At 38.1% G+C, this 25,832-nt stretch overlaps 1 protein-coding gene and 1 long non-coding RNA gene across 2 annotated transcripts in view; one reads left to right on the plus strand and one right to left on the minus strand.

Annotated features, from left to right (window-relative positions):
• The first annotated feature begins 4,126 nt into the window (after nucleotides 1-4,126).
• Nucleotides 4,127-25,832, plus strand: part of LOC148187344 (uncharacterized) — an 84,621-nt gene continuing 62,915 nt past the window's right edge. Inside the window, exon 1 of the long non-coding RNA XR_015779036.1 lies at nucleotides 4,127-4,491. This is a non-coding gene — a long non-coding RNA (uncharacterized LOC148187344). The remainder of the gene's footprint in view (nucleotides 4,492-25,832) is intronic.
• Nucleotides 6,955-25,832, minus strand: part of fgf11b (fibroblast growth factor 11b) — a 52,271-nt gene continuing 33,393 nt past the window's right edge. Inside the window, exons 4-5 of the mRNA XM_042499385.2 lie at nucleotides 15,055-15,253; nucleotides 6,955-14,948 (exon numbers count right to left, since the gene is read on the minus strand). Of these exons, the coding sequence (XP_042355319.1) occupies nucleotides 14,812-14,948; nucleotides 15,055-15,253 (336 nt within the window). The 3' untranslated portion in view covers nucleotides 6,955-14,811. The remainder of the gene's footprint in view (nucleotides 14,949-15,054; nucleotides 15,254-25,832) is intronic.

Raw genomic sequence — 25,832 nt, forward strand, 5'->3', positions numbered from 1 at the left:
ATGCCAATTTGTCCTATATGCTGCACGTATGTTGTGTAAAATTTGTGTTCAGAGATTTTTCTTACTGCTTTAACCCTTTCAAACCTGGAGCGACATCATTTTTCTTGTGTGTCTTTCTGTTGCCTTTCACAAGTACCCTGAGAAAATTGGTGCAATTTCAGTCAAAAATATAGAAAAAAGGGCAATGATCAGCTTGGTGACAAATGTCTCACAAATTGCAAAAAATTAAAAGATTTAATAAAAATAATATAAAAACACAAGGGAATATTTCTGGGGGAAAAAGTAGGAAAAAAATTATCATAATGACATATTGAAAATTATTTTACATTATTATTATATTTTTAAGCACTATTCCCAGGTCATTTCCCCTGTTTTTACTTTCTTTTTTATTTTCTTTTTTTAAATTAATTAATTGATTATTTTTATTTGTTTTTTTAATTCTATTGTACTTTTTTAAAACTTTTTTTTACTAATAACTTTTTCATTTTCATTTTTGTGTAATTTCTTCAGAATTAGAAATTGTGGTTCATTACAGTTGCTCTGATGCCAATCATAGAGAATTATAGCAGGTATAAGTACAAGCACAAGTATATAAAAATATAAATATAAAAACATAAATACAGTAGTAGTGAACAATTAGCACAATTTGAAAATATTTACAAAAATATAGTATGAATAGTATGCTGAGTATCTAATTGTGTAAAAATCTAAATGTAAAAAAATACAGTAAAAGACAATTAGCACTAATATGTAAATATTTAATTTGTAATATGGATAATGGGCTAAATGTGTTAAGTGTGTAAAATATAAAATTGTGCCTTATGCTACAATGCAATGTATAAAGCTAATAAGTTAAAAATATAAATATGTGTACAAAGCTACAACAATGAACAACAAAGATACATAAGCAAGAATAACAATAGGAATATAATTGCTCATTGCCTGCTTTCCATGTTTTTGGAAAAGATCTAGCCATTTTGTTCAGGTTTCAAAGGGTTAAAGCTCCAATGTCATGTTTGATAACTAGAATGGAGATTCAAAAAAGGGAGAAAGATGATATGGCAAATGTGAAAGCTCATGAGCAAGATTGGAGCCCACTTTTTAAAGCTGATGAAGATTATGGCCAGAGCAATTAGTTATTTATTATTTATATTTAGTTATTAACTAAATATGGTTGAGAGGTCAATGTTGCTGAGGGGTTTACAGTTTAGCAACCCTGTGTCAGTTTGTGTCTAAAGAGGCAAGTTTGGTTTTATAGGATTTTATTTTTGTTTTCTCTGTTTACTGGGAGTCAGACAAACTTAGAGATGCCATTTTCAGGGTTGCTGCTGACACTTAAAAACTTCTAAAATAAACCCCCCATGCTCCACAGATAGTGGCTGGCAGTACACTACACTCAGTACACATAAATAACCCAGTAAAGAGGGGAAAGCAATAAATAAGAGGCCTTCCATCATCGGCCTGGTTTTGAGATGTTAAATGTACAAAGAAGAAGTACTTAAGGTAAGCATTTCAAGATGTGGCATACAAGTATCCAATACGCCCAGTTTAGGGTTTTTGTTATAGGGTTGTGCATCTTCACTGGTCTCATGATTCAATTAGATTACTATTATCATGTCAACGATTTGATTCCATGATGCATCACGATGCATTGCATCCTCATTTTTCTATTTTACCACACCTGGCTACTTTTTCATTAATAAATACAAGCAGTCAGATAAATATGAACTCCCCTTTATTATTCAAAGATTTCTTTACAAATCAAATTAAAATGTTCCAATTCCAAAAACATAACAAATGCTTCTGCAGTCTAGCTGCTGCTTCTAGTAACTCTCCTCTGCTCTAAGAAAGGAAACTGAATGTCCTGAATGTGGCAAACACCACAAACGTGACATGAGTCTAAACACAGCAGATAACAGTTATTTACTGTTCTAATTATTATCATTTACGGTTACAGTTATTTAACAGAATATTTACTACAGTAAACACTAAAATGACATTACACTTTCAAGTAGTTTATATCATGCAGTGTAATTCTTTATAAACAAAAATATTTTAATATCAACATTAATGTTTAAGCATTCATTTAATGTTGCTGCCAGGAAGTTCTCTTGAATTGTAGAACTTTATTGTCCAGCCACGGCTGGAGAATCAGCAAACAATGTCTTAGAAACGATTTATTTCACCAATACAATTTCAACTTTATTGTAAACACAGAGATGAGTGTATTAATACTAGGAGAGGACAGAGCCCTTTTTTGGGACGGATGTTAAATTCGGTGCTGTTCTCAGCCTGTCTGTCACTCGACAGAGCGGATGCATTCAAATCCGCTCTGGCACAGTTTGTCAGGGGGAAATGGGTCACATAAGGTCTGTGTCTCAGGCCATTTAGGCTGATGGTGTCTGCACTGCTGGTGGTGAGACTGGGCAGACTGCAGCCTAAATGAGAGATTTCCAATGATGGGTTGCTTTTTGGAAGCTTGTCTCATCTTTCTCTCTTTCCTCTGCCCTCTTTTTTCCTGCTCCCCTCACCTGCACACTTTCTGCTCCTTGCCTCCTCTCTTCTTTCTCCTCATCTGTCCCTCCCTGAGGGCTCCTGTCCTCTTCCATCCCCTGTGTTTGATCCATGTTTCCTATCAAGGAAAACAAACACTTAGATATATTATTTAGTGTAAATTAGATGTGTGTCTTGTCAAAGAAAAGCAAGGTCTCAGATAATGGCTGGGGGCGCAAACAAACGCCGGCCTGAAATACAGACCGTAAAATGTGCATACCAATGGACCATAATATTATTTATTATATTTTGTAATATTTAATATTAAGCATACATTTCCATTGCTTAAATTGAACAAATTCAACAATAATGATATTATTTTCAACACTCTGTTGTTATGGATTACTCCAAAAATGTTTTTATCCTATTTCAGTCATGGTTACATATCTACATGGGGAGTGGGTCCTCTTTCACAGAGTGCACCATATTGCATATAGCCCAGAATAGACAAACTAAATGCTCTAGCAAGGGTCATTCACATTTTTACATTACCTGATAGCCAATCATGTTTGGCCACATCTCCCTCAAACAATTTGACATCGTATATATCAGTTTTTGTGTTTCTTTATGTGTGATGTTGTCATAAAAATGATGTTAAAATGATCACTATTCAATGTTATAAAATGACATGACATGTACAATGTTTTGTTTTGTTGAGATATGACCAATTAAAACAAAAAGTGGTATGTTGACAAGTTGCTGCTAATTGGTAATGCTGCATTCAGGTGATGTCGGAAGTTTGTAATTTCCAAGTTGGTAAGTCCTTCTTCCTACGTTGTATTCATGTGCTTTGAGTTTGTAAAATGTGGGAGCTACAATGAAAATGGTTGTATTTTAATGCTAAGAGCATTTAAACAAGAGGTTGATAGCTGTTTCCAGTGGTTTTTTATTTTTTTAAACATATTATATATTTATATATTTTTCTATTTAATCTATCTCACTCTGCATGGACAGCAGTAAACATTAATGCCATATTACATTTCACATGGTATCAAAAATTGATATTTAATGCGTGAATCAATAAAAAAGTCTATTGCCACTGACCAAACATTGACTTTTGCCCGCCATGTTTATGCATTTATGACTCCAAGCAACAACTTGTGTTATATATAATTCTATATTATTATTATCTATAAAATAATGTTGTTATCAATGTTAGTATACTTGCCTGGCATGCTTTATGGTTCAAAATTTGCTTGCTTGCTACAGTTAATTGATGCATATACTAAAATGTGCATCTACCAAAAGTAACTGACAGCCACTAGAAACAAATTAACAAGATATATAATTATTACTGTCAATTGTTGACACTATTTCCATGACTTCCGCCATTTCTGCTGCCCTGAAACGTCACAACTCGGCAAGTCGGATATCATGGAAATTTCCAAATTGGCCGCTCTTAATTACTTGGAGGGCCGTTTATGTGCTCACTACTCGTAATTACGGTGAAATCTATATTTCCGAGGAGTACATGAAGGTAACATAATTGGGTACCACCCCTCTGACACACCCACCAATCAAGACAAATCGCACGTGGAAAGCTTCGCACGCCCATTTGGGGAAATCACGTCGTTCAGCCGGGGAGCGCCATGTATGGACAGGCTGTTGCGTGTAGTCAGTTGTGCTGTTTTGTCAGAAAGTAGCAACACAAGAAATAGAAAGCTACAACTTTCTACGACTGAGGAGGATTTTGAAAGCAAAAATGTTGAAGACAACAGTGCAGAGGCAACGAGAGGACGTCCTGGTCCTCACAAAGTGGGACTATATTGGAGTTGCTACGAGCTTAATTTAGCTAGCTCTTCTATCAACCAAAAACGAGTCAAGTGACCTTTAAAACCAGCTGGCTTATTTCTATTAACATTTACACCACTGTGGGTGTTTATTTTGGGATACATTTCTGTGGCGAGAGTTTCTGCACAGAAGAATGCAACGTAAAAGGTAAGGCATTTTCTGTATTAGCTAGCAACAGGTTGGCTTTGTCAATTGTTCGCGGCTTGTGTTCAGTTCATGACTTGCAGGTGACAGTTTGCCATTTTTAAGATGAGACAGAGGTGTTGGTTTGGGTGGTTCTTGTCTAGTACGAAAAACTGTTGAAAAACATACCTGAGCAAGTTGCTGTCTCCTTTTCCTCTGCAGCTGATGATTTTTGTATTAAACTGACAAAATGTGAGGCATGCGCGTGTGCATCTGTATGCGCTTTCGGGTGTGTTTTTCTCTCAGCAAACAGCACGGATTTAATAGCAGCGTTTACTGTGACAAAGTATTCACTGTGTGTGTGTTCCCTGGCCTCTGAAGTCTTAATCTGATGGTAATCATAGCCTCATCTCTTATATACAACTGCTACATGAGCTGAGATGAGATGAAGTGCACATTAGGAGGGCTGTTTGTGTGATGCTTAAGTTTTGTTTGAAAGCCATTCTCAGATTTGAGTTGCACAAAACTGAATGATTTCCAGTCCTTGCTATTGAATGGTTAAGCACTTACGTTTGAACGTATATATAGCCTATTGCATTTCCAGTGTGTGGGCCCTCAAAGTGATTGGTTTTTATTGTACTGTTATTACCGCATTGGTATCATTATTAGTATCAGTGCTGTTGTTCTGTTGAAAGTTTTTTCACTGAAATATTATGGATTATTTTAACATTGAAAATGTGACGTGAAGTTTTTTGAATAACAATAATAAGTGACTGAATGAACAGGTGTAATTGATTTGGATTATTAACTTTGAGTTACTTCAATTTTACTATTAGGTATGTTATGTGTATCTCTCTCTCTCTCTCTCTCTCTCTCTCTCTCTTTATATATATATGTGTGTGTGTGTGTATATATGTATGTATGTATGTATGTATGTATGTGTATATATATATATCCTTGTAGTATTATTTTCCTTGTACTATTATTTGCTCAGTCCATCTTCTCTGAGAGGAAACTACCACAGCGTTTTAGAGGAGCTTTAAAGGAAAAAGAAGACGATATCAAAGGGCACTACTTACAATCATACAAATATATGTTATTTTATTGAATAATATTCCAGAATAAGACATCTCCTTTCAATTCATGTAGGAGTTACTGTAGAAATGTAGACAGGTCTGATGACAAACATGGAGAGAGGGTGAATCGAGGGCTTGTGTCCATAGATACTTGAGAGGGAGTCATCCCTTATGAGCCAAAGAACAGTGATGAATGCATGCTTGGCAAAAAAATTCCCATGTCAGTCGAGACAGTTAGCAGTTATTATTGCAGACCACTGATCGCCTTCGTAGCCTGCAAATCCTGATTGTAGTTTATCAGCCTGTTGAGTTTGTTTCCCTTCCTTGAGTGCAGGCTGGTAGTTCTCGTTGCATATTGCTGGTCTTTATTCCCGTTTGCTGCTCCCCGAAGTGGTCAAAAAAGCCGATTTGTTCCTGCCACTTGTTTTGGCTCTTATTGTAAGGAGTCCATTATGTGTGTCATTCCCTGGTTACACTTGGGAGGTGCCTGAGGATTCAGGCCTTCACTCTGTGGCTACTCAGCACCAAGGCCCATTTTTATGTATGGCTTTTTTTTGTTCTTTTTATTTCATTTTTTTTCATTGTCATTTTTTTGGAAGACAAGAAGATTGGAGTTAAACCAAGAGTCCATAAAAGTAGGAGAGGGAGGTTGTGGGAACTTCCTGGAAGACTTGCGTGACAGTAACTCTGAGACCACCAAGGTCATTACGTGTTTGACACGACACATGTTGGCTTCAGGAGTTTGTATCCTGCTGTTTTCACTGAATACATAGCATCTTTCACAAACACACAACTCTGTCGCACAGCGGGATTCCATTTGGGTGAAGTTCACTCAGGGGACACATCAGTGTGGATATAACACTGCCGAGCAAAGACAAAAACACACCAAATAGGGAAGAACATTTGGAGAGCAACAACAATTCTTCCTCTTTCTGAAGAGTTTGCATTACAAAGTAAACATGACAAGGTAGAACAACTGAAAGACAATTAAAAAAACACTGATTATTTAAGTACATTTCTGAAAAAAATAGACCTGACATAGTACATCAGATGTACACTACTTGTATTATTGACATAACGTACATGTAAACTGGCAGCATTCCGCACATTTAGACCACCTGGACAGGTTTCTTGTCTGGAAGCATGCTGCTACATTGTATAGAGATCAAGGGGAAACATTTTACATCTTTCACATTTTTAACATTCCCCAGAGAGGCCACTGACTTAAACAGGATGAATGTGATGCTACAGCAGCAAGAAAACTCTACAAGTACAAAATAAATGGCTTCTAGATTGTGCCCTTTAATACAAACCCTTATTTAATTCAAAATATCCAAACACAGTGTTGCAGCCAAGGCTCAACCTTGTTGAAATATGGGGTTTTCAATTTTTAATAGATAAGAACAGTATGTATGCCACACGTCCATTTTGAACGGAGCCCCTAAAGTCCCTAAAGGTGTTTTTTTTTTAATCACAAAAGGTATTTGCTTGTGCACACAAGATAATAATAAAATGTATTATTATCACAAGACAAAAATAGAACGTATTATCTTGTGCGCACAATTTCTTTTTTTTTGTGGGAATAACTTATTACTTTGTACGTTCAAGTTAATGATCTTGTGGAAACAATTTATTATCTTGTGTGCACAAGTTAGCCTATTGTCTTTCTATTATCAAACAAGATACCTTGTGTGCACAAGATAATTATCTTGTTCCCACAACATTATTAACTTGTGTGCAAAAGAAAATAAGTAGTTCCCACAAGATAGTTAGCCTGTTCCCACAAGATAATTAACTTGTGTGCATAAGATAATACTTGTTCCCGCAAGATAATTAACTTGTGTGTGTAAGATAATAATTTGCTCCTACAAGATAATTTACCTGTGGGTTTTAGATAATAACTTGTTCCCACAAGATAATAATTTATTCACACAAGGTAAGAACTAAGTAAAGAAACCTTTCAGGATTATAGGGGCTCAACAGTTTTGCTTAACTTGTGAACTGATTTATATTTGATTTTTGTTTTGTTTTGTTTTTTAATTGCTGCTACAGTTAAAAAAAACAATTAAATCCATAGTGTCTGAATCCACTTGGGTTTTGCAGCAAAAAGGTTTTTGCAAAAGAAAAAAACCCAATAATGAAACTGTCATGCTTAAGCAGAGTTTTGCTTTTTCTATTTCAGTGTTATGTATTTACTGGATAAAATTCCACTGTATGGAATACTGTTGTGTACCATTAGGAGAGCACCAATCAAGTCTAAGGAGCTGTTACATCTGGAAGTGTTGCACATAAAACATAACAAGGCATAACCACATTAGGAAGCCATTATGCGTGTGTTATCATCACATTACAACGTTATGCAAACAACTGAACCTCATCGTGAACTGTATGAAATCAAACAGTAAAGCAGCACGCTGTTAAATTCTGTGTGAAAACATGAGCATTATACCTCAGCATAGAAAATCAGCTGTGAGTGTGATTGGATTGATGTTTAGAAATTACGCCTACAAGCCATCCAGTGTTTCTTTGTGCCCCTCATTAACAGTGCTACCTTTTAGCAACCAACTGCTTCCATTAGAGGGAGCCAGTCATACACACATTTTCCCCATAACGTCACAAATGGTACACATTTCACTATGCATATTGGTTAGAACACATTGGCAGCAGTATTTTGGACAATGTACTGACACAGACTGCAAATAACTGCAAATATACAATATTGGAACAAAACATTGGAATGAACTGTTATTCTGGACAGTGATGAGCTACTGTTTGATCACAGGGGTCTCCTTTGAAGTTCATTATGAGGATTTTTGGATAATTCTCAAAAGGACCGGAGCATCATTTGAAATTATAACATTTTTGCCACTGTGCTTGAAAAAAAAAAAAGGACACAGACTTTGTAAAATCTTAAAATCAAGAGATGCATAGCTCATAGTGCTCTCATGTTGGACACATGAGTTCATGCCAACTTAACAAAGCATTGATATACTGCATTCAGTGTCATTAAAATGCCTTGTCAGTTCTTTATAATATGCTTTAAATCAAATGTTGTTTACCCATAAAGTTTTTCTGGATGTTGGTGGCTGTGCAGTAAAAGCTTTAAATTTCTACTTTACTGCTCAAACATTTGTGAAGACTTAGCTGCAGTTTAGTGTTCATTATTGCCTGTTATTCCCACTAACTCCGGGGGTCGGGGGATTCCCTGTTTGTGTGTTTGTTAGAATCTCTTAGGAACCTCCTAAGTTAACTTTTAAATGCTTCAAGCAATGCCCAGTGCTCGTAAGGTGCTACATTCCTCCAGTTCTCCAATAACTTTTTGTAGGCCAAGTTTAGGGACGCGGTTTATTTTATGCACCTGTGCTACCTTTAGCGGATGCATGTCTCAAACAATGCTATAGCTGTTGATACTCACACTGTTTCAAACAAGACAGAACTGTTTGTCAGGCCCAGTGCAGAGGCCCTGAGGAAAACCCCCCTTCTGTTCAGTTGTCTAACTGGGCTCTTTGTTGAGTTTACAGCTAGAAATCAAACAACAGCTCAGTTCATTATGAACAAATGGATTTTGCTGTCTCTGGCAGACCTTGGGGAAATTTTTTTTGCACCCATCGCAGGGTGGCTGTTCTCTCGTTTGTGTTTTATTGAGTCTATCGATCATTGTTTCAATCTCATGCCCTTTCTTTTTCTCCTTGCCTCTCTATCTTGTCTTACCTTACTCTTAATCATAGATGCACATACACACACACACAGACACACAGACTTTATAAACTCACTGTAAGTATACACCTACACAGGCAACATATTGTTGAAAGAAAGTTAATGGGCTGTAGATACTGTAGGCTGTAGTTAAAGAGAGGTGACGGATTACAACTTTAAATCTCTGATGCATGGGGACACAAACTAAATTGTACCATTATTTCTATGGTACCACCTCACTGTTAGCTTTTCAAGATAAATGTATCCACAATAAAAAACATAATACTTTCTGAAGTCTTCATACAACAACAACAGCAAAGATAATGCTTCTTTTACTTTATCGCTATCTGTTTCTCTCAACCTCACAAGGCCGTTTTCTTCAATAACTTGTACATTCAAAAGCAGAACTATTTTTTTTAATATCTACATGACTTAAGTCTTACTTTCTGTTGCCTTCATTGCACTTACTTGTCTTTGAACCTCTCAACACCCTTTACTTCACGCAGTAAAAATATACTGTTCTCTTTAAATCTGTCTTAGATTCAGCTTCATTCCTTACAACACATTCTACATCAGACTACTAAACATTCTCTGTTCATGTCTGTCTACTTACAATATCACTGTCAGACAACTTACTGTGGCATTCTTCAGTGCTAGGATAGTAAGGACTGGTTGCTATTTTGGAGATAAATCTATGAAGGATTTGGATTTCTGATGTTAAGCACAACAATGAAATAAAGGGACATTTAAGTGATCATGAAGGTCAGTTTTATTAGTTTACTTCCTTTTTCTTATCTGCTTTCATGCACTGTAAAAAGAGCTGCAACAGTTAGTCCATAGATAAAAAAAAATAATTTACAACTATTTTTGATGAACCAGGAATTGTTTTTTTTATCATTTTTCAAGCACTTATACCAAAAAAATGCTACTTCAAGTTTTAGTAATGTGATAATCTGATACTTTTCTGTTGTATATCGTTGGATATGCACACTGATATTCCAGTAATATTCCGAATATGACAATATTCAGAATTTGATGCAGGTCATGTAAAAAGGATATTCCATTTGGAACAGGCCTTTTTTAAATGCAGCATTTTCTGATTAAGACATGTTGGATATGCCAGTATCATTTGGATTTAAATAGCCTTCTTTGGGCATGTGAACAGTGCATTTGGAATATGTGTAGCAATTAAGGTTGTAAGGCAGTTGGCAACACATGACCTCTTTTATGTGTATGGTCATCTCTGTGTGTCGTCATGGATGCATTATACACAAACCGACTTGGCATCAGTTTGCAAGGGTAGAAATGCATGCCCAGAGGAAAAGTCCACATTTCTGGTGGGAAGGAGAAACAAACCTACTTTTTAAAAAATTGACTTGGATATGAGTAGGTTTTTGGATATGCACAAATATCGTAATGCCAACCTGGCATCCTGGCACAAGCAACAGCAGTTCCACTTTTCCAAAGTTTGATGTGAGAAACGACATGTTTGGGCATTGTTATCAGAATATGCACTGCTGCATGTAAACAGTAAAATTTGTGGAATATTCATTTTCATTAGCCATGTAAACAGCTTCATAGGAGTGTTGTCTTTTTGGGTGTAAGGGCAAAACTGGAATGTTTTGTGCAAGTAAACGTAGTCAGTGTAAAGAGAATATCTTTAGGGCCTTGGACTCTCAGTTGGACTAATTAAGACATCTAAAGATGTCTGTCTGTAAAGAGGGAACTTTAACAGGCATTTGTTACAAAGGATTAATCAAGAAAATTAACAGCTGATTAATTGACGGTGAAAATAATTGCTAGTTGCAGCCCAACAGTATAGACTAAAAGTAAAGAATCAATTGCCTCTCACTTTGGCATGCGAGAATCCTTTGCTGTCAGTCAGTCACTGCTTTGCACCTCCAAGTGCTTTCCTTTTATAGACTGGACTTTAAAATGTAAACTGGCATGAAGAAGCTTCCATATGGAATATAAAAATATTGAAAACTGTATGAGTCCAAGCAGCTAAAATAAGCCTATAGGATTGTATACTTCCTGCTGTGCACACACTTTGATATCTTACAGTAGTTTGTAATGCACAGTTATAAACCATTCTAGGCTCTACCAAATCCACCAGGGAGATGCAGCACTGGCTTGTCAAAAATAGAAATTTGTAGGTCTACAATGCAAAATACTCTACAAGGACAAAATATCCAAATTTATACGGAATGATATTCCCCCTGGAAAATCCCAGAAAATTAAAGACTTAATGAAGAAATGCAAAGCTCTCCAACTAATTTCCTTCACAGACCCCCATGTCATAAATAGCGCACAGTGCCTTACATGCCTCTTTGTCTTACATTAATTATCATATCCACATGCCTCATGAAACCCTGCCAAGAATCTTGCTTACTTTCCTGCAGAATTTCCTTATCAACATTCCTCAAGAATACACCTGCTAATCCTTCATTCCTTCTAAATAACAGCCTCCATGCACTGACCTCTTTACAATTCAACAAGCTATTTCAGACTTACTCTCACCCTCAATGCTGCACATTTGTAAACCCTCCGTTTCACATTCAGTAACCCCCTCCTTTCACATTCAAACCCCCTAGAGATTATGTGTGATTGTTAGTGACCATATAGCTTAATGAGCATTTTTATAGTTTGCTTAACACGTCTCCTGGCGTTGCCCTTCCTGACATATCAAGGGACGTACTGCTGTCTGTGTTTGTTGGTGGTATCCATGCAAATTGACTTTGACTGAACATTGTGGTGACATTTTTACCCCTCAGTGGGTTTCCAGAGCAGACAGCACCCAACAGCAGTCAGCATTGACATGACAACAACCAATACCCTTACAGCTACTACGTATTTAGAAACCTCAACTTGTATCAGAATATTGCATATTTTTCTATAATTGTATCTCACTGAAAGACCCAGTGCAAACCAAAACATTAGCTTATTGCACCTCATGAAAATATTTAATTAATTAGTAGTAGTTTCTGTGGGTTCCTTGTGCAGAGATCCTCAGTGATCAGTGAAAATGGTACACAAGACAGATGTCCCCCCCATATCAAAGGCACATTGTCGTGCCCTGTTTGAAGGACGTGGTGGAGGTTACCCACAGTATCTCTATCTATCATCTGTGTTGGCATTCATTCACACACGCATTCATTCTCCATACTGTGGAAGACGTCCACACACAGGGGTTAAAACACAATCACACCAAGACATTGGCTCAAACAACTCCATTTTTGAGGGCGATTTCTTCCAAGGTGATTTGATAAAGCTAGTGAGTGGATAAGCTGCCAGACATCCTCAGAATAACAAGTGCTCCAGCTCAGAGGCTCCTCTGGCTTTGATGTTGAGCTTCAAACCTGGCTTTTGCTGACAGCAGATGCTGAGTGAAGTACACACACTACGGCTCCTTTTTTCAGGTTACCGAGTTCAGATCCACCATGGATTTAAAACATGACCCAGTTGATAATTTGTAGCCTTTATGGGGCTAGTGCAATAATAAGTGGTCACCTGGTCTGAAGTGGGGGGGTGATAGAGTAATGCTCACACTGTCACTCATTCATAAACTTGTTTTTTTTTTTTCTTCACTGAGATTTATCTTCTGGCTTGTTGGTACAATATTGCTCAGGTGTTTCACAGCCCAGAGTGAGAACTCCAGTAATGTATGCTCTATTTTATGGCTCATCTTCCCTGAAAGAATTGTGGCTTTATTTTACTTCTATATGACATTAATGCAAGAAGTGCCTCTCTTGTGAGCTTCATAAATTTTCTGTATTACACATCTTCTGGAATGCTAAAACCCTGATCTTGCAACACAGTCTCACAGAAATATGTGAAATGGACATGATTAGTCAACAATGCATTACATATTTTGCAACAAGAAATGTGTTAAAATTATGTGCTGGCAACACAAATGTCTATTATGAACTATTCTGTTGTGAAATGATCACAATTTGGTTAGGCTTAGTGAAAGTAATACATTGGGAAGACAAAAACATACTTGGTTAAATTAGAAAAAGATCATAATTTCAATTAAAATAACTACATAAATAACGTAAATGTATGTTCTTTGTGTAGTTACATAAGCTCTGTAAAGTCATGTAACTATGTGGACTTTTGGTTTCACATGGGACACAAACAGTGATGCCCTGGATGAAAGTCCATGTTTGTTTTACCACCACTCCTGCCCCTTCTGCCTACCCTAACCAGACCCGGAAACTAGTAGTTTGCTTATGTTTTGGGAAAGACGAACACTTGACTTAGTTAGGATTAGAGAACAAAAAAAAAAAAAAATTGGTTATGTTTAGGAAAAGATCATGGTTTCAATTAAAATATGTTTATATATGACGTAAGTGATGTAAACTTACATACTTTGCAAAGTTACCTTATGCATCTATGTAAAATACTTTGCATATTTACGTAAACACTGTAAAATCAGGTAACAATGTTAACTTTTGGTTTAACATTGGACACAAACAGCTCTCTTCTGGTTGAAAGCCCAATTTTGTTTGACCTGCCCCACCCAGATTGTCTCGCTATCTATACTTAATTTGTGTCTCTACCACAACAAAAGATCCTCACCGACTTTGCATTGACATTGGTTTTGTGTTACCAGTGCATAATTTTGACACGTGTCCACCATCTTGTTAAGACTTCAGGTCCATTTCAAGTATTTCTATTAGATGTGCTGGATTTTGTCACTATCATAAGCATCACCGTTACTTTTAACATCATCGTCATCATCTTTCTGTATTTAAACTTATGCTTTCAAATGAGCTGTCATCAGTTATTTTTTTTTTTATCACAGGATTGGTTAAAATATTAAAACAGAAACATAAAACAAACAAAAAACAGTAGTAACTGCCATTATTTTTCACGTCATAAACTCCTCTGTAAATGTAGCAGTTATTAAGTCCACACACTTTCTCCTCCCCTCGTCTTGCTCAGCTGACCTGACCTGAACTGGGTTCCCTGCAGATATCTTTCCCCAGTGAGCCGTTTCATCTCACTTTGAGCTTTTAGTTGACCTTGGTGATTAGCTTAGCTGGTCGGCAGATGGTGGGTGGAAAGCTGGCTGAGCCACACTGCCACCAACTTTAGGGCTCAAGAGGGGGCCCATGGGTGAGGATTATGAAACCGAGTCAGTGCTGGAAAAATGCGTGAGTGGTGAATCTACAGTACAATAGAGCAGACGGTTGGTAGGCATGTGAGAAAAGATGAAATTGTCAGTGGGACAAAGAAGCTTGAGCATGACAGAGAAATGAAGGAGACTGTGCATTAAGAAGTCACAGGGGGGCAGAGAAAGAGACAAACAGTGGGAGGGGGGAGGTGGGAGTAGTTCTGGCTCAGGACCTGGGCTTCTTTTCTGTGGTGACAGGTGAGGGGGGGACTCCTCTCTCAGGCCTTCTCGGCTGCTGATGGACTGCTGACTCTTCATCCCTCAGCATCTTGTAGTGCACTTCTGGAATGTGGTGGCCAGCGAGGGCCGTTCCCTCAGCCACCCTCAGTGCATAATGGGCAGCTGTATTCCCAGTGTCACTGCTGCCCTTTGTCCCACCCTCAGTCTCCTGTGCTATGATGCATCAGCCTTGGGAGCTTCTTTCCGTCCATTCTTTAGGGACGGCGAGTCTGATGTCTTCACTGTCTTCCGAGGAGGACTCACTGGTTCGCTGGCGAGCTCGTGTAGCGATGGCTCCTTATACATCGCAACTGTGAAATAAACATAGAAGCTGTCGGTTAATTGTAATGTCATTAATTAATGAGAAGCTAGTTTTAGTTGTGCTAAAGTGACATAAAGGACATAAAGGCCACACACCCTCTATAACTTTAGGCAGGAAGTGCGCAGCTCCTTTGGTCTTCTTTACCCGGTTGCCCTTCATGACCTGCCCATCACGGTTGATACCGATATACCAGGAGCGGCCAGACTGGGTCTGACGATAGAGCATGGAGGAGTATGTAACATAGTAGTTCTCAAACACACTCTCCTTGAACTTACACTCCGGAGTGAAGTGCTCCTGAAAAGAAATATGGAAAAGGGGAAAGGTGCAATCATATTAGCATAAAAAAGAAGAGAAGAAAAATAATGTGCAAATGCAGAGCTCTATGCCTTTTCCCCATGGAGCACATGTGCTCCTAAATGAAAAAAAATGCACACAAAGAAATTTAAGAGCACAGTTTAATAATGTTCAAGCAACACAGAGTTTATTAACAAATAATGTTTTACATACGTACTTAAACTGTATGTATGTGTTTGCTCCCTCCATGTGTACAATTATGTTAAGACACCCATGGTGGAGGACATACAGTACTCAGATCTTTTACATGCATAAAAATAGTAATATTGCAATGTAAAAAAAACTGAGATACAAGTAAAAGTCCTGCATTCAAAATCTTGCATAAATTAAAGTGCAAAAATATGAGCTTTAAATTTACTTAAAATACCAAAAGTTAAAGTGATAATGCAGTAATATGTTCATACCTTTAATGTTGCAGTTGGTGAAGTTAGAGCTCATTTGAACTGCTTAATTGGTAGTTTTTGAATTTTCCCTTGGGGATCAATAGTTATTTTGTTGTAATATATGATGTTACAGGAACTTAAATCATAAAAGAGACGTGGGGTAAAAAAGTAACTTACAATACTTGCCTCTAAGTGGAGTAGTGAAGTATAGGCACCTCAAATGTGTTCTTAAGTACAGTAGTGGAATCAATGTATAGACTTGCTGTGTTGCTTGTGTGCATGTTTTTGCCCCCCCCCCCGCCGCCTTTTTTTTTTATTATTATTAATTGCGTCATTGTGCGTACCCTCTCTAAATATGGACTTTGTTGGATGTCCATGAATGCAATGCCAGCGTAATTCGCATTCTTTTTTCCTCAGCAGCAGTTTGTATAGTTTTAGAGGCCAGTAAATGCAAAGTTTTGGACCCAGTGCAGTAAATAATTTAAGATTTGTACCATGAGTGTGGTTGAATGAATACCCTGAGAGCGTGAGCTGCGCCGAGCGTGTTTCAAGTTAGAGCGTGCGCACTACACGCCCGAGCAGCACTTGTCAGGTGCGTCTGAGCTGCAGCACATCTAGAGAAATTGTGGTTTGCCGTTTTTTTACGCATGACGTTGACTCTGTACCACTTTATACTGCAGTTTAAAGTCTCCCTCTGTCACTGAGATGAGGAAATACAAAGATGTTTGTTTTACCTCAACTTCCTTGCTTCCCTTTCAAAACAAAAGCTATATGACTGTCTCTGTGGAAAGAATGCCATCAGTTGCTGATACAATGCATTTTATTTTGAAACATTTACAGGATGGGGCTGTCAGCTGTGCAGGAGCTTGCACAACTTCATAAATGAGTGGAATATGTGCTTATAAATGTGAAAATACAGCACTCATATCAGCAGGCAGCGATATGCTTTAAGGCCCAGTTAAGGCTGGACTATTTTGATGCAGGACGAATGTACTAGCTATGATTATTTCTGTTAGAGAAATGTTATAGTGCTAATTTTACTGTAAGATGTTTTGTTGGACTGCTAAGTTTGAGGTTTGTTACTGTAACAAAGAGTCACTGTTTTGTTAAGTGACTTGTATTTTACATTGTTTTATTTATTTTGCTGTTGGACTGTGAAATGTAGATTGCACTACATTCCTTTTACTTGAGTGGAACAAGCAGGTGGGTGCATTGCATTGATGCATGCATGCATTAATTTTATTTTGGAGAGACTTTATATCAGCCTGTAAAACACAGATTACCAGTTAAGACTTAGCTGTTTTTTGTTGGGGAATAATGCCCTGCAGCCTTTTAAAATGTTACTTTCAGTAAATGTGTTGTATTTATTGAGTAATAAAAAAATAATATTTAGATCAATTAAAAAAATAGATTAATCGATTAATCGAAAAAATAAACGATAGATTAATCAATACAAAAATAATTGTTAGGTGCAGCCCTACTCTGGACAGTATATATTCCAATAGTGCTTCCAGTGAAAGCCCCAGCTCCAATGATATAAAATCAATATGTGGCGACAGATGTATTAATTGTGGGAGGCTGGCACAAACATGCAGCGTGATCTTCACAAGTTGGCGCCCCATCCAAAAAACTGAACATGCATCATCACAGAAAACTCTGTTTTGACTGAAGCATTGTGGCTTGTAGTTTTTTGGTACTTGAAAATTTTAAACAATTAGCAGTGGGAGGAAACATGTTGTAAACCGCACAAGCACATCATACACATAAAAATTTTTTTCTAGTTCGCACATCTATTTTTAGGGACAAATGCGAATGAAGTACTTGCACTGCAAAGCCCTAAAATGTCACGAGAAAACTGTAACCTTTTTATGAGCCTTTGAACATGAACTTTATTGCATGTATGCAAACTTGAAAAAAACAAAAACAAAACATGGATATAAGACGTGAGATACGTTAATTAGGTGATTGTTTCCTGGGGGAAAGGAGGGATAGAATTATACCCGGACTTCTGTTTCTTTGAAAGCATGAACATCTGGGTCCTTTGGGAACAGCAAGACAAGAATCCATACTATACGTGAAGAAATAACATTAACATCTTTGCTAAAGATAACTTTCCCAAAGGAAAAGAGCATAGTAGATGAAAAGCGCCGAAACATTGACACCTACACCATACAGTAACAAATTCAGCCTACACACATACATTAAATAGCCTACTGTACATATAAATGACTTATTCTGACATCAAACTGCACTGACGTCTTCGGAGGCATTTCAAGTTCAGAAAACTTGCCGAGCCTATAATGATCAAGATACTAGATAAGGGATTTGTTCTTTAGAAAATTTGTAGTTTGTCTTTTTATTTACACAACCTAAAAAAAAACAAGGGTATTTGGAATCACTGTTTCTAAAATCATTTTGACATTTATTTGCTGTGCATTATGGTTGCATGTATCATGATGTCCTGCAAGTGGTCTTAGAGTGTCATATGTTGTGCCCTGTCTATAGTTTATTAGTGACAACAATCAGTACACTGAGTTCCATGGATAGCCCAGCTATCAAGCTTTCATCAAGGTATGTTTTTGACTGTAGCATTTCATGAGCTTATTGAGCCTACAATTTAACATGCTTAAAAATTCAAGCTGTGCCATGATAGGCATTTTACAATTTGTTCCCAACATGGGAGCAAGGAAGAAGAAGAAATAAATCTGTTTGTCATTTTCTGGGGTTTTCTTAAATCTATATGAAATATCAAATAGTTTTACATGTTTTACCCTCAAAAGAAAATCTAATTAAACATATACTGAAGTTTATAAGGAGGCAAAAAGAACACATGCTTTCGGCACTCCTAGGCAGAGCAAGTAGAGAAGCCATATTAGAAGTAGGTCTGCAAGTTTTGATTATTTTCATCCAGACTATTCTTCATGAATTAATTTGAAAGAAAGCCAAGTGCAGTTTCTCAAAGCCCATATAAAATGTTCAGTTTGCTTGCGTTGTCCGACCAACAATGCCAAAACCAAAGATATTCAGTTACTGTTATAGAGGGGACTAAGAAAACGATCAAATATTCACATTCAAGAGGTCTGAACTAGTCACTTTTTTGCCTTTTCAACCTGGTCTCACTCACAACTCACGGAGACCAATGCTTGGTCTGTGGCCCTTGGCGTCAGATACTGATACACCGGTGCATGCTTTAGCGGTGGTGTGAGACACACATGGCAGTGGCATATTTTGATGCACCCAGCAACTGTTTAGCTTAAAGAGCGAGAACATCGGCATGCACGGATGGGAGTGGAGGTGAAAGAGTTAGACACGCTTCAGACTGATTGTGTCCTGTGTGCAACCAAGAGTACATAAAGTTTAATTAATTAAATTTTATTTTGATGACAATGTAGTGTGCTAGTTTGTGTAGCAAACTATGCTAGTGATGCATTTCGCATTACATTACATGAGTAAAAAACAGACTAGTTTTAAACGTACTTATTTTTACTTTTGTTGCCCAAATCTAAGGAAGTAAACCCTTCTCATTTTTTTTTTAATCTGTGTCCAAAGTTTATTTAGATAAGAGACTGTATGTATTTAAGGAGAGGAAGCTTTAAATTTCGTGTGAGAACATTTTGAAAAGACAGAATACATGTAATGAGAGTGAATTGACATGCTGGAGCAGTCCCAGACAGAACAGCTTTGTTCCCCAGGTTTAGATAATCCTGAACTCCTCCTTTGACTCCACAAATAGCAGGATTTAAAGACAAATTTTAAATTTGTTTCATTAAACATAGTTTAAAAAAATTAATTATTATAAATTATAAATCTACCTTGTACCTTGTACCAAGAGAATCACAGTTTAAGGTGTAGGACCACTGATCAAGCACCAGCATTTTACAAGTTGGGAGTGAAAATGTGTTTGAATTTTGCTTTATAATAATATTTCTGTGATTATTTAATTATCAAAGTTGTTGCTAATTAATTCAAATAAGTTCATCAATTAATCAATTAATTGGCTTATTGTTAGTTAGCATATTTGTTAAAATGCAGGATCTTCATCATGGTTGAAAAAGTAGCAAAAGAAGAGGGGTGACTGAATGTTTGTTTTAAGTATTTGCAACCCCGTTTATTTCCCCAAAATAGAATTATCCCTTTTATAAAGGATGCTCTCATTTAATGTCAATTGCTAAATCTGAATAGACATTACAAAATCAAAGCAGCAAAACTTGGATCAAATCCAACAATATAGCCAGTCTCAAATGATCATATTCCAGGAGCCCGAACCTGGAAAGAGCCAGAACCCTGCATAATGTTGACTGGTGATATTAACCAACAGAGACAGATATACATCTCTCTTAGTCTCCATCAGGGTCCCAACAGGGTCCTCCCCTGTCAGAGAGCAAAGCCAATCTGCTGGATTGATTAAGTGAGAGCAGCAGGGCAGAAATGGCTGAGTGGAGGATTTCTCAGAGACTCAGGACGACAGAAGAGGGCCAAAGGATCACAACTTGGCATAGACAAGCTTTAATAAAGAGCCAAAAGTAGATTGAGAAGGTATAAGAGACCTCCAGTTTCACACTTATCACAGATCATCACCTTTCTCCTTCACAGGGAGGCATCATCCTTTAGCTGAGAAGGCAATTCAGGACTTTGTGCCCTTTCTCCATCCACTCCTGTTCCTGCTGCTCCACTACAGTTTATGCCCGTTTAACGGCCGTCTTACTACCATAAAAACAAGCACCTACGCTTAACTCAACAAACTCTCCCACTACCACCACTACCACATCACAGAGCTATTTTAAGGTCCTCTGACAGGTTTGATATCTTCTGCTGCGCTAACACAAAGAGGATGGGATCGATAGATGATCTGCTTCATTCATTATTAATCAGGCCAGAGAGCAAGAGGGGTGGGAAGCACAGGAGACAGAAGGGGATAGGTAGGAGAGACAGGAAAGAGAGCAGGAGATCGGAGAGGACAGAGGGGTTGCTGGGTAATAAAGGAGATTAAGAAGAGAGAGACCTGCTTTTTTGCATCTCCCCCAGGACCAAAGCAGGAATGCAAGGCTGAAAAGGGCTTTAGTCACCAGCACCCAATGATCTGACACTCATGTCCCTGCGGAAAAAGAACCCATCACGCCGACAAAATACCCTTCAGCTCGACCTCTGGAATGACGCTAGTGATAACCCCACTCTCAAGTCATCCTTTAATTACCTAAATTAAATTAACTTAAATTAGCCTAATGATAGAAGCCACATTTTCTGTATTTCATTCAAGTAGTCTCCAAAGGTCTGGAGAAAAATGTTCACCAAGAGAGCAGACATATGCCTTCACCAACCAGTCACACTGCAGTTTACATTCATGTCTGTCTAGACTTAAACATAGCAATGGCCGTTGACAGTGCATCAACTATGAATATTGCTACAAAGAAGCTACATATTGAAAAGTATGGATGCTTAAAACACATCTTCAACCCGACAGCACAGTTAAATTATACAATCCTTACAGTTTCAAGGTGGGCACCCAAGATTAGAGTCTCCAATTCAGTATCCAACCAAATATCTCTATCAGTTCATTCTCGAGACGTTTGTGCCAAATTTGAAGAAATTCACTCAAGGCATTTCTGAGATATTACATTCAGAAGCTTGGGATGCACATTATGACATAGTTATGTTGACCTTTGCCCATTAAAACCTAATCAGTTCGTCCTTTAATCCGGGTGGATGTTTTGATAAGTTTGAAGAATTTCCCTGAAGGCATTTCTGAGATTGTGTGCTCATGAAAATGGGAAGGACAGCAGGCTACACTGACCTCGACTTTTGACCACCAAAAGCTTATCAGTTAATTTTGACTCTAACTGGAGATTTGAGTAACATATGAAGAAATTCCCTCAAGGTGTTACTGAGATATCATATTCACGAGTATGAGACGGCGCATGGTCAAAGTGAGTCACAGTGGAGATTTGTGCCAAATTTGAAAAAATTCCCTACTTGAGATATTGCGTTCATGAGAGAGTGACAGACACAAGGTCACAGTGACACTGGCCTTTGACCACAAAAATGTAAATGCTTCATCCTTTAGTCCAAGTAGACATATTGCTAAATTTTAAGAAATTCCCTCAATGCGTTGTTGAGATATTGGGTTCATAAGAATGGGACAGACAGTAGGTCACAGTGACCTTGATCTTTGACCATTACAGTCTTATCTGTTCATCTTTGAGTCCAACTGGAGGTTTGAGCAAAATTCGAAGGAAGTCCCTCAAGGAGTTACTGAGATATCTTATTCACAAGAATGAGATGCATGTAAGGTCAAAGTTAGACCCAGTGTGCATTTGTGCCAAATTTGAAGATATTCCCTGAGATGTCATGTTTACAAAAATAGGAACGACACAAGGTTACAGTTACCTTAACCTTTGACCGCCAAAATCTAAGCAGTTCGACCATGAGGCCAAAGGGAGCTATGTGCAAATTTTGAGGAAATGCCCTGAAGGCGTTCTTGAGATACAACGTTCACAAGACCCGGCCAGACAGACAAACAGGAAACATATTGCCTTCATCCACAGCTGTCGTAAAGGCATAAAAAAATCCTAGGATGGGCCTATAAAATCGTTTTTCCATGATAACCTGCCACAAGGACCAATATGCCTCTCCTTAACTGATACAAATATGTTACTGTAATTATCTCCATCTCTGAAACTCACCTTGAGATAACCTCTAGACCCACAACAGAACTACAGGGACCATCCAGGGTGTTCTGACTGAAGATATCACTCAAACCACCAGATTTACCTGCGCAGATGAATCACTGTTAAAGATATGTTGAGGGCAGCACATTTTTAAGAGTGATGGGGGAATATTTCCATCGAAATGATGGGGTGCTTGGACTGGAAATTAAATAAAAACCTCTTTCTTCAACAGCGTCTCATTTAGAGACTTGGGTAGCTCCCCCCTCCACGTGTCTCAAGCCAAAAATGAATTTAAATGAAAGCAGACAAGAAAGGTAATATGTAGCATCCGTGCTGAGAATCCGCAAGATGGGAAGAACCTTTTTATGATTCAGAGCAGCACCCCCCCCACCCCACCTCCCCACCCCCGCACACGCACGCACACACACACACACACACACATACACACGCACACACACAACACCTCCTTCCTCATCCCTCGTGTCTGATTACATCTATTCCACCTGCTACAGGAAGCGTAACTCTCCACGCCACCATACACTGGGATTGCACTCGCCACCAAGCAAGGACAGTGAAATACTAATAATACACACTCAAAGGGCAGAGTTCCTTAAATCTGACTAACCTGTTTCCTCTGCATTTAATGAGGAAATAACAACAGCAATGACAGTTATGACTAAAAAGATCCGTGAATAATATTTAATGTCTTGTTTTCTCTCGTTTCATCATGCATACACAAGCATGAAATCAGAACTAACGCCCCATGAAAACACAGCTCCACTTCTGGAATTCAAGACACGTTTTAGCATTTCTGACGTGCAATTATTTGCAGTCCCCTGTTTAGACAGCAGGGGTCACAGTGTCATACAGGCTTCCTGCATCTATTGACTGTCCCATCAGCTCCCTGGGTAATCTATGGAACGACATGAAATCTGCCCAGCTGCAGTAATCCCACAATACTGCATTACTCCTGCAGCAACTCACAGCTCACATGACATTAAAAAATGTAAAGCTCAATTACAACAGTCATTTCAGTACATGCACATAATTGCATGTGAGTGCGTGCAGTACAGAACGCCGCCAGCAGGGCATGTTGCTGATGTTGTTGTCACACCAGATGTAGATGCACTATGACACGCCATGTTACATAAGTCAATGGGGCATAGACGTGCTTATTAAGAGGGGTTTATGGGATGAGACTGGCAGTTTATACTGTCTAGATAAACGCATGTATGGTCTGTGTGTAAGGCTTTATAATAGCCTATAGAGGCACGATACTTGCATGACAAGAGCAGAGCAGATGTGCCTCTGCAGTGCTGACTGACAGCTGGAAGGCCCCTGTCAATATAATGTAGCTGAGATAGGAGCTGTGGCTGACTGTCCCTCTTCGACTCTCAGTGACAGCGGTGACCGGCTGCTGTCTTTTTCAGCTTGCTTAAAATTTTCTTGGTAAGATAGGACGCAAAAAGCAATGGTTTATTGTGTATCATCGACTTAATATCTTTGCAATTCGCAAGGAATACATTCACATATTTCATCAAGAGAAATTTGGAGCAGCAGTGCAAGGTATATCACAAGTCAGTCAAAAAGAAAAGGTTTTGCCTTCCCTAAGTGCTCTTAATTGGCCGCCTGGCAAAACGTCCGTCCTTATCATTGCATTTCTGCATTTCATCTTTTTTTCTCCTGCTCTGGCCAATTATCCTCTCCACTACTTTTTCTAATGTCCACATTTTATCCTGTCCTGTGATAAAGGCGATGCTATCTGGCTGCTGGTGTTGTCCTGCATCTCAATGTAATCCTCCCATGAAAAGAAAAGAAAGGACATAGGTCTCACGCTCTTTCTTTATTACTCTCCTGTGTCTGTCTAACTGTCTTCCTCACTCTCTCTATCACACACTGGTATCACAAGGCTACACCAATCCCAAACAATAGTGTTTTTTGTGCTGTTGCTGTAGTTCTTTAATGCACTAAAAGTCCATATACTCTGTGTTATTGTGTGCTGTCCCAGGTGAGCGCTGACAACTGTGAGAACAGTGTAGTGAAATATTTGGTCAATTTAAAAGGGTGGTGCTAGATTTCACCTTTGGACATGCCCACAGCGGTATATTTAGAGTTTTGGCGACCAGAGATACTCACATTGTAACTGCTGCGTAAACTCATAGCAATACCATCCAATCTGAACAAAGCATGATTATGCCTGCATGAGAGCAGCACAGATGGATGACACGAGTTGATAAAGTGAAAAACTAGCAGTTAGGGACAGCTCAAAGTCTTTAAACAGTGTTATCGGGTGCATGGTGGTGACATGGTTTAAAACTTATTAACCACCGGCACTCACAGATAATCGTCGTATTTATTTATGGGTCTTATAAAAATATGAGACGTAGCCACTTTGATGTCACCCATTGGTTTTTGAACTCACATTTTTGAAACCTTAATCAAATTTAAACTGGTGAGTTATGTAAAAATTAAACCCCTGTGAAGTTATCAGGAGAGAAATTGGCTTTGGAGACAAAAACGTTTTTTGTACCAGGCTGTACATGTTAATTTCTGCTGTAAAGTTGAGCATTGTAACATGGGGGTCTTTTTGGTCTGACTGACTTTTGGAACGATCAATGGTTTGATTACATTTGATTTACAGACTACTTCATTTATAGAGTTATGTACCATTGTAGGTGCATGTAGTCATGGAAACAAATTGTAGCTTTCTGCAATAACAAGGATAAAAGAGACTCTTTTTTCTCCTTCATTATTAGATTTATTATAACAAACTAACACAGCCATGCGTTATGGGCAATTTCACTCTCTGTACAGCAGATCCACCTTGCTTGGATTATAAAATTGCTGACTCCTTGTCGAAGTTTAAACTGCAGGAGTTTCAAATCCTATGGCCCCATGCTGTGCTTTTATTTTTCACAACTTTAAATCCTAAAAAGTGCAACCTTCTTCCATTAAAGCATTCATAGCGTGTGTTCAGTTTTACTTGAGATACAGATCCTTCATATGGAGCCCGCTCAGGAACCCTTCTGTTTGCCTTCTCTTCAACGGTCTAAAAAAAGAGCATCCAGGAGGCAATGGCAAGCGCCTTCCCTTCTCCTTACCTCAAGTGCAAGAACCGGTGTTTCACCTAAGGCAGGGCTGTTTTTCATATTATTCTTCACTGCATTTTGTGAGCTCCTCAGGTGTGGCGAATATACAACTCTCTCACTCTTTCGATCCTTTGCACAATCATACCATTCTGATGGCACTGAAGATCCTCACATGTACTCCATTCATCTTGAACAGGTATTACGCATAATTTCGACAATTCCTACAAATCTAGCATTTCAAATGTGTGAAATTTGCACACACATTCAAATTCAGCCAACATTTGCACATGGGCTCCAAAGTGTAAGCACTTTCCTTTATTGATTATTGGTAAAATTAACAATGAACAGTTATTTGAAAAGAACAATAAAAACTTTGCTTAAT

This window comes from Plectropomus leopardus, chromosome 15 (genome assembly GCF_026936395.1).
Source record: "Plectropomus leopardus strain MGB_pleo_1.0 chromosome 15, ASM2693639v1, whole genome shotgun sequence".
NCBI classification, from domain to species: Eukaryota; Metazoa; Chordata; class Actinopteri; order Perciformes; family Serranidae; genus Plectropomus; species Plectropomus leopardus.